This window comes from Artibeus jamaicensis, unplaced genomic scaffold (assembly GCF_021234435.1).
Source record: "Artibeus jamaicensis isolate MK-2021 breed Jamaican fruit bat unplaced genomic scaffold, CSHL_Jam_final scaffold_3222, whole genome shotgun sequence".
Classification (NCBI taxonomy): Eukaryota; Metazoa; Chordata; class Mammalia; order Chiroptera; family Phyllostomidae; genus Artibeus; species Artibeus jamaicensis.
In genome coordinates, this window is record NW_026522038.1 from 1269618 (window position 1) to 1289307 (window position 19690).

At 38.7% G+C, this 19690-nt stretch overlaps 1 protein-coding gene across 1 annotated transcript in view; it reads left to right on the plus strand.

Annotated features, from left to right (window-relative positions):
- Window positions 1–1455: 1455 nt before the first annotated feature.
- The window catches only part of ARHGEF38 (Rho guanine nucleotide exchange factor 38), a 127167-nt gene continuing 108932 nt past the window's right edge, over window positions 1456–19690 (plus strand). The window contains exon 1 of the mRNA XM_037154443.2: window positions 1456–1651. Coding sequence (XP_037010338.2) covers window positions 1456–1651 — 196 coding nt within the window. The remainder of the gene's footprint in view (window positions 1652–19690) is intronic.

Below are 19690 nucleotides of genomic sequence, written 5' to 3' on the forward strand. Positions count from 1 at the left end.
AATTGGAAGAGCTTGTTTAAAAAAGACTGTCAATTGTGTTCAGTAAAAGCAGTTCAATATGCCAAGCTATATATAGATGTTTTTATAGTGGATGAAAATGTGTCATTTATCTTCTAAGGTAATTATGTGAATTGTTTGCAGCGCACATGTCCTGAGTTGAAAAAATGGTTTTCATCTTCTTTTTTTTCCTCATGTTTAAACCTTGTCTAAGAAGAGTTAACCATGATTCAGAAGGGGTAGCACAAAGCTGACTTTTGGCTGTCTCTTTACAAGAAAAAATAACCTGTTTTCCTCCTCAGGGTCTTTCTTTTATTTAACGAGGACATACAAACCCCTCAGCACATCCCCAGAGCTTCTTACAGCCTCCCCTTGAGAAATCTCAGTGAGTACAAGGAAAAACAACTCTAAAAAATTAATGAAGGACCCATCACTATTTGTCTTTCTCTCTCCCAGTCCTTGCTCTCTGTCCTTCCTGCTTTCTACATGTCTCTTCTCAGTTTCAAATATTTTTCCTCTTATTTTCCCAAGGTGAGCTGCCTTTCTTGTCACTCCTTTTGCAAAAGGGATGGGGCAAAGCCGGAACAGAAATCACATCCTGACAAGTTGCTTGTTTTCCTACGGACCAGGACTCAGAAGGACGGGGCTGGGACCATAACGGATGTATGGCAGGGGCAACACCAGGAGAGGAGAAATCAAAGACAAACAGCAGCCTCTTCGGATATTCTCTTTTCTTTCCATGCCTGCAGACAGACCTCCCTCAAATTCATATCCTTGTTTCCTCAGGAATGCAGAAAGGGGGTTTGGCGAGGGTATTTTTAAGTAAATAGTGTTTGGGTGTTCATGATTCAGTGTGCACAACGATACTTAAAAATGATTCTGTATCCACTCTTGTGATATAGACACAAATTCTCTTAGCTTCACACTAACTCTGTGGTCACATATGAGTGACTAAAGGTCACACACAAGCCCACATCTGCCTCCAGGCAACAGCCCTCAACACAGTGCCCTGAGCGCACCTGTGCACCGCCATCGGCACACATGAAACCCATCGGCCACAGCTTACACCCTGGTGTACTTCCCTTCCTCCTGGCCTCTTCTCTTTCCTTTTCCCCCAACCCCCAGCTCTCTCCCCACACAATGGGATTTTTGTTTGCCTCAGTAGCATGTGACAGCGCAGTCCCTGCTTTGCCTAGCTCTGTGCTGCAGGTCTCTCAGGTAACAGGTGGCAACTTCCCCTGTTGGATTCTAGGTATAAAAAAGGAATGACCTCATTGGGGTGGGGCTCTGGGACTCCGTACAGGTGGCAGTCACAGCCAGGTAACCCTGAAGTGAAGCTGTGTAGCTGGAAGGGGGCAGTTAAACTTGATACTCTGGTGGCTTTAACTTTCACCCTAAGGCACTTTAGCAACAGCCAGTCATACCCTGCAAAGCCTCTGAAGCTTATCTTTGCCTCAGATGGAGCCCGAAGAAGCCACTGGAAGAGAAAATGTGGGCACCAAGAAGAAGAACCTGACCTTCTTGAAGCCCCGGCTCTATATGTTGGAGAGAAGGAAGACAGACACTGTGGTTGAGAGCAGTGCTTCTGGGGACCAGTCTGGCACCCTGAGGAGGAGCCAGTCTGACAGGACCGAATACAACCAGAAACTACAAGGTAACCCACAAGAAATCAACTGTCCCAGGTTACTGCTTGCCAGCTTTCTTTCTCCTACTCTTCCATTTGCAAAGAAAACGCTTAAGGCAGAGGAGGAAACCGGATGTTACCTTCTCTCTAAGAGGAAAATAAGAAAAAAATAAAAATGAAAGTAAATGTAATTCACAAGGTATTAGAACAAGTTATTATTATGTGCTTCACTATTTAAAGAGCCCCTTCTGAGTTATCCTTAATATTATATATTTTTCCTGATGAGAGTAATATTTTTTCTATCTTCCCCCTCCTCCATCCAACTTAAGAAATGGGAAGCACTAGAAAGCAAATGCTTTTGAAATCTACAAAAGAGAATTTATCTCAATAGAGAGGCGTTAGATGTCACACCATGAGATCTATCTAGGTAATTGCACTGAACTGTGATTAAATAGGGGCATGAAACTATAATCATGTCTGTGGAAAATAAAAACCGTTGTCAGCAGGATGGCATAACAGGATTTGTTGAAAATCACTTAGGTGTTCATTCCTTTAGAGTGAATCGAATAACATCCAAATACAGTAATAGATGTTTAGCATGCTTAGATTGAATCACTTTTGGAGAAAGAACTTCAGTTATTTTGTCATGGGTATGAGATAATTTGACACAGTTATTATAACACATTCTCTGTGTCAAGCCTTGAATTTCTCTAACTTTTCCCACCTACTCTCTCTCTCTTTTTTTATCCCTTTCTCCAGAAGGTCACCTGTTCTAGAAAACTGTATTTTGAGGTTGAAATTTTGCAATGTTGTAAATACCCACTGACATCACTGTTATGTGATCCCCTAACCTCTCTCTGCCTCCTTAACCACACTTGTGTTTGAGTTTTCATAATCTCACCAAAAGCATTGCTCTGGACTGAAAAACTACAGCAAGGCTGGAACAACTGATGGGACAAGCTTGTACTCCGCTGGTCTCTTTCATCAAAGATATGTGTGAACTTAGTTATGCAAAGTAAATAAGTTAAGTGCATTTTTAATTAAATCTGTAAAGATGCTTCCCCTCGGTTAATACTTAAAAAAAATCCTGATAGCTCAGAATTAGAATGCAGAGTTAGTCTTATTCTTAAATGATACTTTTATAAATGGGGGAGAGGCATCATTTGATCTATGAAATTGTTCTCAAGGCAATTGACATATTGGGAAGAATGCAAACTCTGAAGTCATCCGCATTGGTTTCTAATCCTGTCTCTTCTGAGCTTCAGTTTCTCCATCCGTGAAAATGGGTATCGCTGCCACGTAGTTTTGTTAAGAGAACGAATGTAGATAATCACATGAAACACCTAGTATATTGGCTGACACAAGGTATGCATTCAATAAACAGTAATTATTTTTAGTTTTAAGAACTAAAACTAATGAGTACTATAATGATAGAACCAGATTTATCCACATAATCTAAATTTCTTCTACTAATCCATTTCAACTATTTTCTGTCCTTCGATGAAGTGACCACACATGGCAATTTAGGAAAAGCCCATTGCTTCATCCCTAAGAACAGGTTTCATCTGTCGGGGGCTCACTGATCCAGCATCTCTTTGGTTCAGATGTTCCATTCACAAAATAAAAAAAATAGGAAATACTTTTTACTATTCACTTCCTAAACCTAACTAAAAATGTAAGTCTGGACCATAAAATATAGCTAACGGTTTTAAGTTACTCTGCAGGAAACCTCAGGCTTCTTGTATACTCCTTTGGATTTGTGATTGTCCTGTGCTCTGATGGATCCCATCTTTGAAGGTGAAAGAACAGATGCAGGAGTGAAGCCATGTTCTTAGAACTGCCTGTGATGGAGAAAAACCATCAGGGATTGTACAGGAGCACATCGGAGCTGTAGAAATAGATGACCTCCTGATATGTGACATGTTTTAGATGTAACTCTTAATCAAATCCAAGCGTAATGTCTGATGAGTAATAGAGCATTTAATATGATCCTTTCCTACCTGCTTTGGCAACAAGAGAAGGCATTTCCTCATTAATGTTCAAAGCAATCAGTTCTGTGGGTTCGCACTTTGGTCCTACTATACCCACTATCAGGCAGATGAGCTCTAATCACCTCAAGAAGCTCTTTATTGTTGCAATGTCAAGAGTTTTTCCTCTGCCTACCTTCGAACTGGTAGTTCCCTGAGAGACACTGAATAAAGACTGAGCTGGTTATAGCCCTCAGAAGGATTGCTGGAAACCATTGTGAGGTCACGGCACTCTTTCTAATACTGCATGGCAGCCTCAAATTACTTAGTCCGTTGTCAGTGCTATGTTACTCTCTGAGCATTACAATTAGTTGCTCTAAGTCTCTCTAGAAGCAAGTTCTTTGGGTTCTGGGAAATATAAGATTTCTCTCCAGTGCCCTTGGCGTCGCCTCTTAATTCTTACTATATACCTGTTCAATTCAAGTTGTGACAGACATCATTTTGGTAGTGTGAATCTGAAATTCTATTTTTAAAAAAAGATGATATACTGGGTGAAAGCCATTAGATTAAATAATAGAACATGGTTGTAATAAGACTATCAGAAAATCTTTATAGAAAATTGTAATCGCATACACAACATATGTGAATAATATGTGTAACCACATAGTCATTCCTACTAAGCCTCAAGTTGTCCAATGATAGCCTGCTCTTGGTGAAACTAGAAAAGTCAGCATTCATGCTGCCTGTCACCACGAGAATCAATAAGTAGAGACAAGGATTGACTCATTATTAGCACTTTATTGAAATAGCCAGCAATCTGAGAAGACAGTGGGTTACATACCCTAAAAGACCATCTCACTTCTCGTCTCAAGCTGAACTTTTTTATAAGGAGAAGAGTGTAGGTAGGCGATTAGAATTTAGGAAAAAACTACACAGGGGGTTCGGAACTTAGGGAAAATTGATAGTCAGATAAAAGCTGCAGTCCTGTGATTTTCCTGGTATCCCTTTATCTGCTGACCAGTGATTCTGCATGTGTGTCTTTTTTTTCAGGATTTTATATTTTATTTATTTTTTAATTAATTTTTTTATTGATTATGCCATTTCAGCTGTTCTATTCCCCCTCTTCATTCCCTTCCACCCTACCCCCCGTCCCCACCATTACCCCCCCGTTTAGGTTATGACCATGTGTCTCAAGTTCTTTAGATTCTATATTTCCCATACTATTCTTGCCCCCCCCATCTATTTTCTATCTACTGTCTATGCTACTTATTTTCTGTACCTTCTCCCCCCTTCTCCTCCTCCCACTCCCCTGTTGCTAACCCTCCTTGAGTTCTTCATTACTATGTTTCCACTCCTGATCTAGCTGTCCTTTTAGTTTGCTTTTGTTTTAGGTGTGGTTGTTAATAACTGAGTTCACTGTCCTTTCACTGTTCATGTTTTTTAAACTTCTTTTTCTTATATAAGTCCCTTTAACATTTCATACAATAAGGGCTTGGTCAGCAGACGTTCCCTCCCTGAAGCACAGTGGCTCAGATACCATCTTGCCTGCTTGCAGTCCTCCTGGGGCACAAAGGTAGAATTGCTTGTGGGTCTCCTGGAGTCTGGGTAGGTCCATTTATACATTCCAGTTCCTGGAACAATAGCTTTTTATATGCATTAATTACTAAGCCTGTTAACTATACAACAAAGCTAAAAAAGCCTTTTCAACTCTTGAGTTCCCTCATCACTAGAGCTTTCTTTATTTCTCCAACAAATTTGTTTAGTTAATTTATTGAAAATGTTATATGGTAAGCAAAACCAAAATCTATGCCAGGAGTAACTAGTACAAAATCATTATGAAAAATCTACAGGACATAAAGGCTCACTGAGAAAGATAAGATGGGTAAACAAATATAATAAAGTGAAAGGATGGCAGCGGAGGGGAGATCAGTAAGTCCACAAAAGGAGAGAACAGTTTATTCAGGGTTGAGTGGAAAAAGTGGTGAGAAAACATTCACAGATGATAAGGTGAGGATAAGGAAGAAGGGGCAGAACGGGGAAAGAAGCGTGTTTTAACCTCTTAGTTGTACTTATCTTTGTCTGAAATTGTTGCTTGTTTCCTTGTTTATTGCATATTCCTAAGTTTCATTTCTTCTCCCATCTTTCATCTCCCCATTCCATGAAAAATACCCTATCCATCTTGCTAACTGTTCCATCTCAGTGTTTAGAATCATCCGCAGCACACAGTGAGCGCTCAGTAACTTCTAAATAGAGTGAATGATTGGAATGACCCAGTTTAGGCTGGAAATCAGTGTGAGGAAAGCCATCAAATCCTGAATGAAGAAGCCCTGTGTTTTTGTATGTGAGCATAGAGATGTCCATTAATAAAGATGATTCTTTACTAAAAAGAACTATAGCAGAGATTAAAATGTACAGAATCACCTACATAACAAATAATTTTTAGTGGAAGCCTACCTAGTTCCTGACCTCCCTTTTACAGCATACCAGACCATGCCTCTGTCCATGCTTCCCCTTCCATTCAGAATGTGAGTACATTATTTTAGCTTCTAGCTAGCTCAACTACTAATTGCCATTTTAATGGGAGCCAAAGGAAGTGATTGAAGCAGGAGAAATTTAGTGGCCAAATTGTTAAACTGCTTTTTTGAGGAAATGATTTTGTGTACGATTATATGTGTGAATTCCACATTTGCAATTTGCCTGATTTAAAGTTATGCACAAGTGTGTCTGTGCATATGCAGATGATCTGATCTGTGTATATAGATATAGATGTAGTTGTATGTATATTTCAGACATATTTATGTAAAAATTAATACTTTTATAAAAAGTTTATTGATTAATAATCAGCAGCCCTTTCTTTTTAAAATATTTTATTTATTTGCTTTTAGAAAGGGGAAGGGAGGGAGAAGGAGAGGGAGAGAATATCAATGTGTGGTTGCCTCTGGAGCACCCCCTCCTGGGGACCTGGCCTGCAACCCAGGCATGTGTTCTGGCTGGGAATCGAACCAGCAGCCCTTTGGTTCACAGGCTGGTGCTCAATCCACTGAGCCACACCAGCCAGGGCCAGCAGCCATTTCTAAAAACCCTACATAATTAATATTACTGACATTATAGATGCTATGGAGTGAATGTTTATGTCCCCCCCTCCCTGCTCCAGTTCATATATGGAAGCCTAATCCTGAGTGTGATGGTAACAGGAAGTGGGGTCTTCAGAAGGTAATTAGGTCATGATGGTGAAGCGCTCGTGAATGGCATTAGTGCTCTTGTAAGGAGAGATGTGAGAGAACTTGCTTCCTTTCCCTCTGTGATGTAAGGTGCCCTTACCAGACACTGGATCTGCTGGCACCTTTACCTTGGGCTTCCAAACCTCCAGAACTATGATAAATAAATATTTGTTGTTTTAAGCCACCCTGACAGTGGCCACACTAAGCCTCTGGTTAATTTTTCTGTCCATTGCATATTTTTGCTTATTAAGTATCAGGTGAAAGACCGAGAGTAAATGGGTAAAATATCATCATTGTTGCTGATAATACAAGTCAAAAAATTATATCCCCAATTCATAATAGGTCTGTGGTGCTTTATTTTTTTCAAAGGCTATCATATCATTCTCATTCAGAAATGATTGAATGGTTGTTTTATGAAAACCTGAAGTTTTCTTACCATGATCATCACAAGGAACCACAGGACCACATGAACTTCACACAGAATAACATCTTTTACAGTGTAATATGAAGTGACTCAAATAAAAAGTTAGACATGTAAGATTACGGGACCACTTCAGTAAATTATTATTTTTAAGAAAACATACTGATCAGTAAGTGAGCAGGAGGGGCTGACAGGGGAAGATTGGGTGAGCTTCCTTCTGGCCTAATGAAGGGCGGAAGGAAGTAGTTGTCCCACCGGCCGTGCGTGCTTCCATCCCGGTGCCACAAGCCCTCTTTGTTCCTGTCTGTTCTTTCAGTATAAAGTCAATGTGTCCCCTTTTTGTGCCTCCTGGCACCCTTCGGTGCCAATGGGAAATGGGAAGGACTTGGGTCAGTAACGTGACACCAACACAGATGAGGTGTATTGCATAGTTTGAAGGGCAAATTTTTATAAACAGCAAGGCAATTTTAAAGCTAGTATTTTTGTCTCGTCACACGCATAGAAACCAAAAAGAAGCATGATACTATCCTTTCCTTCTTTTTCAGTAAGGTATTTACAGTTTTTTAAAAAACCACATGAATCAAATGAAGTGTGAGTCCCAGAAATTGAGTTATTTCACTATGATCACATTGTAATAGGAAATTTTTTTCCTATAAACATGATTAGAAATATACCTTAAAACAGTGCATCACTGGGAAACAGATGGTGGGGAGAAAAGCAGTCAGAATACATTCATCTTTGTTTCTGTTGAAACAGGAAAGGAAAAAAAAGCTTCTTTTTACAGAATTACTTTTTCTTTCTTTTTAAAAAAATCATCACCTGAGGACACATTTATCGATTTCAGAGAGTGGGGAAAGCAAGGGGGAGAGAGGGCATGGGACTGGAACACTGATGTGAGAGAGAAGCATCTGTTGGTTGCCTTTCTTATGTGCCCCAGCTGCGGCTGAACCCACAGCCTACGCATGTGCCTGTCTGGGAATCAAACCCACAAACTTCGTGTCTGTGGGATGATGCTCCAAGCACCTGAACTACACTGGGGAAGGCCAGAATCACCTTTATCTGATACCATACAAAGACCTTCAGTATTTTTGTGGGGATTGATTTCCTGGTGAAGGTGGGAGTTATAGCAAGAATTGCTAGGCCTATAAGCAAGATCTCTGTTAGAACCAGACAAAATTTGGCTTGAGGTTGTGCTTTAGAGCGTCCCTCTGCAGCTCCCTCTCCACCAGGTAGGTTGGGAGTCCTTGGAGCCAAGTTTACCGATCATCGGGGACCCATGCCCTCATTCTTAGACTTGAATTCCTAAGTTCAGGGTATCTAGTGTCATGGAATTTTTGGCCCAACAGGCTCCAAGTCCTCTAAGACCTCTTCCCAGTCCCATTTTTCCCAGGCAGACAGCAGTTGCTTTTTGGAGGTGTGTCTGGATATTGGTCACACTGGGTTAACACCCTGCCTATCAGGCCCTCGTGGGTGGGAAAGAGTCAGGATACAGGCCTGAGGCCTGGGCAGGGGTGCATGGGCCCCAGGGCCTCCTACCAGATTTTGACGAACTTGTGAAATTTAAATTTGAACTTGGTTTTCCAAGTTGTTTGAAGGTATGTATATTAAGATAGACGGGAATGACATTTTATTTGACACCTTGCCAGCTTTGTTTGCAACGTTCACTTGTGTAGTCATGGTATGCTGGCCTCCATTTGTACACTCAAGGGAGGCTGCCTGTGGGTGGTTTGGGCTGTAACCTGTGTTCAGGATGTTGTCCTTCACTAGGTTGTGGAAAGTGAGCTGGAAGGGAAGGGAGAGACTGAGCGACTGTCACCTGCTTGGTACTATGCTGGCCCTGGGGCTTTGACACATTGATATTTAATCCCAACACCTTATCAGTTCTGGTTTTATCGTTGAAAAAATAGGTGAGTAGTGGAGAAAAGACTTTCCTTGTACCCTCCTAGCATTGACAGCTGGGTCTATGAAATGAACTGACAACAGGCAGCTTAACAGGAGAAAAGGTTCACAAGTGTATTAATTTTTATCATCACACACCTGGGGGCATCAGAGGACAACGAAGTGAATACCTCAGAGTGCTGAGATGCGAGAGTGTAGTTACCATCCTAACAAGGGAGGGGGGGGTGTAGGCCACTTAAGGGCGAGTACAGAATTTTAGGAAATACGAGTAGCCCTTTAGCAGAACTGATGGGAGTTACGGTTTGTGACGAAGTTGGTCTGGTTGTGCTGTTGACTTCCAGTGTCCTCTCTTGTGACCAACGGCCACTCCTTCTTGGCTGCTGAAAGCCTAGCAAAGGGGATTCATGACAACCACTTTCCTCTCACAAGATCTGTCTCTACACAGACAGAGGAGGGCCACGAATGCCTCTCCCTGCATCTGCTCTTTTTCAAGCGTCCTCAGCTCAAAATAATCATCATACCAAAGTGGCAGATTGGGGGGTGGCATGTCCTGAACCCCTCAGGTGGTAGAACTTGGATTTGAACTCAGTTGTTGTAAACATTTGCAAAATAAAACGCATCTAATTCATTGACGTAGTAGGTGTTTTATCTTCGTGGTTTATAAGAAGTCGAAGGAGCGTAACGGTTGCAGCATGCTTTATAATGTGATGGCATCCCTCTATCATTATGATAAAGCTTCACCTGGCTAATTTTTTACTTTGGAATATACATGTTTTGAATTATTGTAACATTGTCCTCACAGAGCATTGCTGTTTAACAATTGCGTGTGTGTGTGTTTCATTGTCAGAAAATAAAATTACAAAGTTAAGTAAACCTGCTTCTATAGTGATAGCTTAATGATGTCTATTTCCCACTTTGTCTGAATATCTTGATGCTATTTCTTTCATTTCATGTCTGTAAAACTTAATAAATATCCCCAAACCAGAGACCCCCATTCTACAGCAGTGGGTGTGGGGTGGAGAGAGGCAGTGGAGGTGGTGTGAGCATGTGCAGGTGACGAGGATGGGATCATATGCTGGGAACAAACAGCTTTTTATCTGGGCAAAGGAGTTCAATGGAATTCTTTGGAGTCAGCCTAAATCGTGAGTCTTAAATGCAGCAGGAAAAAAGAATGTTATGATTAAAAGCCTTAGTCCCGGGTTGTTTTGAACAATTTCTTTCTTGATTAATGAATGGCAGAATAAATGAATACTCTAAAATACCCCCACTGAGGCCTTTGATGGAGAAGGGAATCTCGACAGTCTGACATCCAGCCCTTACTTAAAGAAGAACGCTTAAAGGTCATGTCATCCTGCTACCGCTCTACGTACACTGAGTCAATGCAGCCCTCGCAGGAATTGTCTCTCTTGAATGCTTCTTAATGTTAGGTCTCCAGTGTCACTACCAAAAGCTGTCGCAGATTTCTGCTTCTGTCTGCCCGGGAATAGTTGAAGACATTGTTTGCCTCTCTTAGTGCCACCCAGTTTTTTTCAAGGAAAAACTTTGGTTTTGAAATCAGAAAAGTTGGTGTTCGTGCTGTCTGTCACTACCGGAACCAGGTGGTAAAGACAAGGAATCTTTATGGGCAATTTATTCAGACGGCTGGCTATCTGAGAAGACAGTGAGTTATGAACCCTCAAAAACCATCTAGACAGCTTGTCTCAAGCTGATGTTTTTATTAGGAGAAAAAAGGGTAGGGAAAAGGATTTGAAAAAAGGTTAATTGGATAAGAATTACAGCCCAGCAGAGATTTTTCTGGTACTTCTTTATCTGTTGATCAACAATTCTTTATCTGAGTCACAGACGTTCTCTCCCTGGAACACAGTGTCTCAGACACCATCTCCATCACTTGCAGACCCCCTGGGTCTTCAACAAAGGTCGAATCGCTTGCCACCTCCTGGAATCACATGGTCATGCATTCCAGTTCCTGGAACAACAGCCTTCCACAGGCATTAGTCGCTTAAGCCTATCAGCTAAGGCTAAAATCTTCAAGTCTAGAGTTCCCCAGTCATTTTCTCCTAAGAATTAGAACACATCCCCCTTCCACATAAAAACAAGCGATTTACTGTATTTAGTTGTTTGTTGCTTAGGCTCAAATTTGTAACTAATGCCTGGACTTTATAATAGCTGTTTTCCCTGCCTTAAAGTATCTTCCCCCAAATCTCAGAGAGGATGGATCCTCATCTTTGAGGTTTCTGCTCACTCACCTGCTTGGCGAGGGCTTTCCCTCACCTAGAGTGCTTGGGGAGGAAATCTTTCCCTTTGTCCTCTAAGGTTCTGTGGCTGACCTGGGGGTTGAACTGACAGAAGAAAGATTAACAAGGAAAAAAGCACATACACGTTATTTGATGTTAATATTTTTACAGGGCATGGAGGACTTGAAAGAAAGAAGTAAAAATCCTGAGAAACAATTATATTTCTAAAGTTTATTTTATTGATTATTTTATTATAGTTTTCCCATTTTTTCTCTATTTTATTCCCCTCCACCCTGCACATCCCCTCCCACTCATATTCCCCTCACCTTAGTTCATGTGCATGGGTCATACATATGAGTTCTTTGGCTTCTTTATCTCCTGTACTATTCTTAATCCCCCCTGTCTATTTTTTATCTACCATTTATGTTTCTTATTCCCTGTACCTTTTTCCCCTCCCGCACCCCCCCACCCACTGATAACCCTCCATGTCATCTCCATTTCTGTGATTCTCTTCTCATTCTAGTTGCTTGCTTAGTTTGTTTTTGTTTCAGTTTTTGTTTGTAGTTGTTGATAGTTGTAAGTTTATCATTTTATTATTTGTACTTTTCATCTTCTTCTGTTTCTTATATACTTCCCTTTAGCATTTCATATATGATAAGTGCTTGGTGGTGATGAACTCCTTTAACTTGACCTTATCTTAGAAGCCCTTTACCTGCCCTCCCATTCTAAATGAAAGCTTTGCTGGATAGAGCAATCTCGGATATAGGTCTTTGCCTTTCATGGCTTTGAATACTTCTTTCCAGCCTCTTTTTGCCTGCAAGAGGAAAAAATTTGTTATTTTATTTTCTTTAGAGAAATCAGCTGACAGTCTTATGGGCACTCCTTTGCAGGTAACTGTCCCCTTTTTTCCTGCCGCTTTTAAGATTCTCTCCTTATCTTTAATCTTGGGTCATGTCATTATGGTGTGCCTTCCTTGGGTCCAACTTCTTTGAGACTCTCTGAGCTTCCTGGACTTCCTGGAAGTCTATATTCTTTGCCAGATTGGGGAACATCTCCTTCATTATTTATTCAAATAAGTGTTTAATTTCTTGATCTTCCACTTCTTTTTCTGGCATCCCTATGATTTGGATATTGGAATATTTACAGTTGTCCTGGAGATTCCTAAGCCTCTCCTCATTTTTTGGAATACTTGTTTCTTCATTCTGCTCCAGTTTAATATTTATTTCTCCCTTCTCCAAATCGTGATCTGAGTCCCAGTTTCCTTCCCATCACTTTTGGTCTCCTATATATTTTTCTTTATTTCACTTTGCATAGCCTCCACTTTTCCCTCTATTTTGTGACCATGATCAACCAATTCTGATTACCAGTGCATCAAACTCTGCACTGGATAGGTTGGCTGTCCCTTCACCACTTAGTTATATTTTTGGAGTTTTGATAAACTGGAGAGAAAAACAGACCTTGAAACCCAGGGCTTCAGGGTTTCAAGAAGGGCTCCAGAGGAAAAGAAAGCTTTAAAACCTCTGGCTATAAAAACCTGTGGGTGTATTGCAGCAGTGCGAGAAACTCCCAGACTCACAGGAGAATTCACTGGAGCAGCCCACGGGATCCTAGAACGTACACAAACCCACCTACCTGAGGAATCAGCAGCAGAAGGGCCCAATTTGCTTGTGCATTTTGGGGAAAGTGACTGAAAGCCAGCTTAGAGCTGAGTAAGCAGCACTGTTCCCTCTCTGACCCCTGCCCCACATAATAGCGCCACAACACAGTGAAGTGCATTGCCCCACCTTGGTGAACACCTAAGGCTTTGACCCTTACAGAGTAACAGGTATGAGGAGACAAAGAAATATTGCCCAAATAAAGAAACAATTAGACCCAGGGGCTTTTATACCATTTTAACACAGAGTGAGTGATGAATTGTGGAGATGTGACAAGACAAAAAGTTGTTAAATTGCAGAAAAGTGAGTAAGAAATTTGGGGGGGGGGGACTCCTAGAAGATAAGGCCTACCTCAGTGAGGTTCACTTGAACAGACTCATCTTAATGTCAACTTCTCATGTCCAGTGATACCAATGTTCTCCTCTTCCCGATACAAGGGTATTTTCTCACAGGAATTTTTTGTCTTGCTTTTAGATAGAAAGGTTGAGGGCAGAGAGCCCTTCTTGAATCTGCTATTTCTCAGTCTTTCTCAAAATAGTCAATAGGATAAAGTATTATATTTTGGGATGTTATGTTCTGATCCCCTTCAGGGATCTTTATACCACTTATTTTCTGAAATTGTCCTATTTTATTATATTTTTTGCCTCTCTTGTCTATCTGAATGTAATTCTCCTCCGGATGGATGCATCTTGGAAAGAGGGTCTGACTTGGGAGAGACTTATTTACCACTAGACAGTGCCTGGTTCATAGTAGATGCTCAATCACTACTTAATTCAATGACAAAAAAGATATTCATTGAAAAATTACAACTATATTGATCCTTGTGACTGGTATATATATATTATATTAAAGGCGTATTTCCCTTTACATTCTGTCATTTCTATTTCCTCATATTTAATTATAATCAACTCTGGGGTTAACTGCTCTAAATTATTTTTATTGTAAAGAGGGAGAAAATATAAATAAGTGAATTTAATTAAACAAGAAAACAGAAAGAATTTCTTGGCCAAACAATATGACATCTCAATTTTAATAAATTTATTTAATTGGCATTTGCTAGGAGTTCATATGTGTCAACCATTGACTAGAACTTGAGAATATAAAAATAAATCAGAAGCAAACCCAGCCAATTGAATGAGATAGACAGTAAACCAATAATTTTAGAAGCATTGTACGTTCCTGATGTAAAGTTGTAGGTTGGGTTCCTGGGTTGCAGATTCTTGGAAGGAGATGAGAATGGAGGAGTCATAAGGGGAGTCATATTAGGGAATATTCTTATGACTGGGGGAGAGAAAGGAAGGGCATAGGATTAGGGGGCAGAGGGAGAGGTTGCACTGTGATGTGGCCTCAATGATTTAGCCAGCTCTAATGTGATTTCTGAAGCTCCTTTAGAATTGTCCCCAATGGTCTGAAGGACCTGGGCCCTTATATCACTCCTCAAGTTGCTGTATGGATGCATCTTGGAAAAAGGGTATTACTTGAGAGATGCTCATATCTGGGGCAATTGCTAAAAAGACCCTGTCTGCTGGTGGTGCTTCCAGAAGCTGGGACAATAAATCCTTTATTCCTGAAATGGAACTGGTCAGCTCATCACTGTAGCCACCGCACGTTAATGGTTATTATTATATTAAAGACAAAAAGCTATAAAGAATTGTGATGAGAAAAAGCTTAATTGTACCTCTAAAATGTCAAGACAGCTGAAATCTGAATCTTGAAATCCAGTTAAAAATTATTGAAATTTATTGGGGTGACATTGGTTAATGAAATAATATAGGTTTCAAATGTAAAATTATATAATACATCACCTGTATATTGTACTGTGTTCATCACCCAAAGTCAAGTCTCCTTTCATAACCATTTATTTACCCTTTATCTTCATCCAACTCCTTCTCCTTTTTTATTCTTGGTAATCACCATATTGTTGTCTGTGTGTTTGAAGGGTTGTTTTTTGTTTTTTAGTTAGCTTGTTAGTTAGTTAGCTTGTTTTTTCTTAAGCCCTTATGTTTTTCCCCAGCCCCCAAACTCCCTCTCCTCTGACAGTCTCTTTCCTGGATCTATGAGTCTGTTTTTATTTTGTTTGATAGTTTCAATTTTGTTAATTACACTGCACATATAAGTGAAATCATATGGTATTTGTCTTTCCATGACTGGCTTTTTCACTTGGCATAATACTCTCTAGGTCCATCCAATGCTGTCAAAAATGTAAGATTTTCTTCTTTTTTATGCTCAAGTACTATTCCATTGTGCAAATATCCCACTTCTTTTTAATACGCGCATCTACTGATGGACACTTGAGCTTCTTCCATAATTTGTTCACTGCAATGAACATGGGGGCACTTATGTTCTTTTGATTTAGTGTTTTGGGTATTTTCAGATATAGTCCTAGAAGTGTGATGGCTGGGTCTGAAGGTAATTTCATTTTTAATTTTTTAAGGAAACTCCATACTGTTTCCCACAGCAGCTGCACCAGTCTGCATTCCCAACAACAGTGCATGAGGGTTCCCTTTTCTGCACATTCTTACTAACCTTTGTTGTTTGTCGATTTACTGAGGACAGACACTTTGACAGGTGTGAGGTGATATCTCGTTGTGGTTTTAATTTGCATTTCCCTCATGGTTGGTAACATTGAGCATCTTTTCATATGCTCAATGTCCATTTTTATGTCCTTGAAGAAGTGCATATTCAGGAACTTTGCCCATTTTTCACTGTGATTATTTTTTGGTTGTTGAGCTGTATAAGTTCTTTGTAAATTTTGGTTATTAACCCACTTAACAGGTATGTCATTGATGAATATTTAACCCATTCAGAGGGTTGTTTTTTCATTTTGTTGATGGTTTCCTTTGCTATGCAATTTTTTTTTAGTTTGACAGAGTCCCATTTCTTTATTTTTCTATTGTTTCCCTTGCTTGAGGAGATATATCAAAAAAAATATTGCTATGAGAAATGTCTGAGATTTTACTGTCTATGCTTTCTTTGAGAATTTATGGTTTTAAATCTTATGTTTAAGTCTTTATTCCATTTTGAGTTCATTTCTTGTGTAGGGTGTAAGAAGGTGGGTTAGTTTCATTCTTTGCACATATCTGCCCAATATACCCAACACCATTTATTGAATGAACTGTCATTACCCTATTGTATGTTCTTACCTCCTTTGTCAATTATTAATTGAAAATAAGGTTGTGAGTTCATTTCTGGGCTCTCTACTCTGTTCCACTGATCCATATGACTGCTTTTTATGCCAGTATAATGCTGTTTTGTTTACTATGACCTTGTAGTATAGTCTGATATCAGGCAGCATGATTCCTCCAACTTTGTTTTTTTCTAAAGCTTGCTATGGTTAGTTTGAATTTCTTCTGATATATAAATTTTTGGAATATTTTTCCAGTTTTTTGAAATCAGCCATTGGTATCTTTATAGACATTGCATTTGATCTATAGATTTCTTTGGGCAGTGTGGACATTTTAACGATGTTAACTCTTCCCATCCCTGAACACAGTATATGTTTGCACTTATTTGTATCTCCATCAATTTCTTTTGTCAGTGTCTCATAATTTTCCAAGTATAGATCTTTTACCTCCTTGGTTAAATTTATTTCTATGTATTTTATTCATTCTGAAGCAATTGTGAATGGGACTATTTTCTTAGTCTCTCTTTCTGATAGATCATGATTGGTGTATAAAAAATGCAACTGATTGCTGGATATTTATTTTGTGTCCCGCTACTTTACTGAATTCATGTACCAGTTCTAGTAGTTTTTAATAAAATCTTTAGGGTTCTCTATATACAGTATTATGTCATTTAGAAAAAAATGACAATTTTACTTCTTTCTTTCCAATTTGAGTGCCTTATATTTTTTCTTGTGTGATTGCTGTGGCTGGGTTTTCCAGTTCTAGTTCTTGTCTGTTGAGTATGATGTTGGCTGTGGGTCTGTCATATATGGCCTTTATTATGCTGTTTTCTGTTCCCTCTATTCCCACTTTGCTGATCATTTCTTATCATAAATAAATTCTCAATTTTGTCAAATGTTTTATTCTTCATCTATTTATATGATCATATGATTTTTATTCTTCATTTTGTTTATGTAGTATACCACATTAATTGACCTGTGGATATTGAACCAAAGTTGCATCCCAGGAACAAATCCCATTTGTTCCTGGTACATGATCTTTTTAATGTACCACTGAATTTGATTTGCTAGTGGTTTTTTGAGGATTATGGCATCTATGTTCCTCATGGACATTGGCCTATAATTTTTATTTTTATGTAATGTTTTTGTTTGCTTTTGGAATCAGAGTAATTCTATCTTTGTAAATAAACTTGGGAGGCTTCTCTCCTCTTAAGTTTTTTGGAATAGTTTGAGAAGAATAAATGCTAATTCTTCTGTGAATATTTGGTAAAATTCACCTGTAAAGCCATCTAGTCCACAACTTTTGTTTGTTGAGAGTTTCTTTTTAAATTATACTTTCAATTTCATTGGTAATAATTAGTTTCTTCAGATATTTTTGTTTCTTTTTGCTTCATTATTGGAGTATTGTATGTTTGTGAAAATTTATACATTTCAGCCAGATTGTACAATTTGTTGGTGAATAGTTGTTTATAGGATTTTCTGAACATTCTTTGTACTTGTATGGTGAGAGTTGTTACTTCTTTTATTTTTTTTTTATTTATTTGGGTCCTCTGTCTTTTTGTTGAGTCTGGTTAAAAGTTTGTCCATCTTGCTTATCTTTTCAAAGAATCAGCTCTTGGTTTCATATATCTTTTGTATTTTTAGACTATTTTTTTCAAATTTCCACTCTGATCTTGATTATTTCCTTCTTTCTGCTCACTTTGGGCTTTATTGTTCTTATGGTTTTTTTTAAAATATGAAGTTAGATTGTTTATTTGAGCTCTTCCTTGTTTCTTGAGATAGGCCTGTAATGCTTGAATTTCCCTCTTAGGACTGCTTTCCCATTGCCCCATGGATTTTGGGGTTACTGTGTTTTTATGTTTATTTATTTCAAGGTATCTTTTGCTTTCTTCCTCGATCTCATTGTTGACTCATTTATTGTTTAATAACATGTTATGTAGTCTCTGAGTCTTTGTGTATATTTTATCACATTACAGTTGCAAGTGAAATTTTTTATGGATTTGATTTTTCATATGTAGCATATAATCACATATAGCTGTAGTTAAAAGTTTCTTTTAATGAATCATTAATCAGATAAGATTTTAATTTAGGATAAAACTATCAGAAAAACTTATGTCCTGTGACTTTATTTGTTGTATGTTCCTATAAGTATATACAAAATAACAACAATCAAAATAATTACTCCAAGTATTCAAACCACAATTTGATTTTATTTTCAAAATAGCCTTCTCCATGTCTATGTTTGTGTTTAGACCCTGATCACTTTTACTATCCCCAGATTATATCATGTGTAGTAAGATCCTATTCATACGTTCACTGTGTGTGCCCTGTGCTCTTACATAACACACTTCTAAACTACATTCATGTATACTGAATACATGGTGCCTGGCTCACTGTTTGTAAATGCTGTTTGGAATCTGTGTCCTGCAGTGGTTGATTAAGTTAAATTAAAAGAGTCTGTTTTTATTTTTTATGAGGAAAGCCAACCCTGTTCCTCATTTGTCTAAAATACATAAAAGTTGAAGAATGTTCTATTCCTATATCTAAGCCAGCATTAAACTTTTGGTGACAACAGATAGAGGGACAAAACAATGAGCCTCAGAAAATTTGTGAGCAAATTTGTTTTTACCCTAACTTCATGCCTGATTGGCAAACTGCTGTATTAGTGAAGACAATGATAGGATCAGTCCTTACTCTGCCCTAAAGATGACTTGGTTCTTTCCAGGTTCTGCTCAAAAGTCATCTTGTTAGTGAAGCCTTCCCTAACTTCTCTATACACGGTAGCAACCATTAACTACCACCTGCTTTATTTATTTTTTCATTGTGCTTTATCACTGTCTGGAATGCCACATACTTCCTTGTTAATCAGTTTACTGTTTCTCTTCTGTTGCTAAAATACAAGTTTTACGGAAGCTGAAGTTTTTCTTTGTTTTTTTTTCATTGTTTTATTGCTAGCCGTCAGAAGGGGATTTCTCAAAATCATGCTACAAATATTTCAGGCTAGATAATTCTGTGTTGCAAGATGTTGTTCTGTACATTAGAGCATATCAGCAGCACCCTTCATTCCTACCCACTAAATACCCTCACCCCCCAACTATTACAACCCAGATCACTCCAGACATTGACGAACATCCTTGAGAACTAGTGATTTAGTACAGTGCCTGGCACAAAATATTTGTTGAGTGAATGAACAAGTGAATAAAATCAGGGTTGGAGTTTTGACTTTTTATCCAGTCAAAAAATTTGCCTTCTCAACAATAGAACAGTTACAACAGAAAAATTAAATATAAAGAGGACTTTACCAATAAAGTCACCTTTCAATTCAGGGCTTTACATTTATCCTTGTTCACTCATCTTCTTCTGCTAAAGATTTTAAATAAAGACATTTCCAGAAAGATCCATTTATTTAGCTCCTACTTGTTTTGGACTCACTATGCCAATCACTACAGGGGCCTGTGATTTCAAACCAATTTTTAAAAAAAATTAACTATTTTTCAAGCCAGGTAAGCATTGTTGAATTCCTTTTTGTAATCCACTTCTCTGCTTTC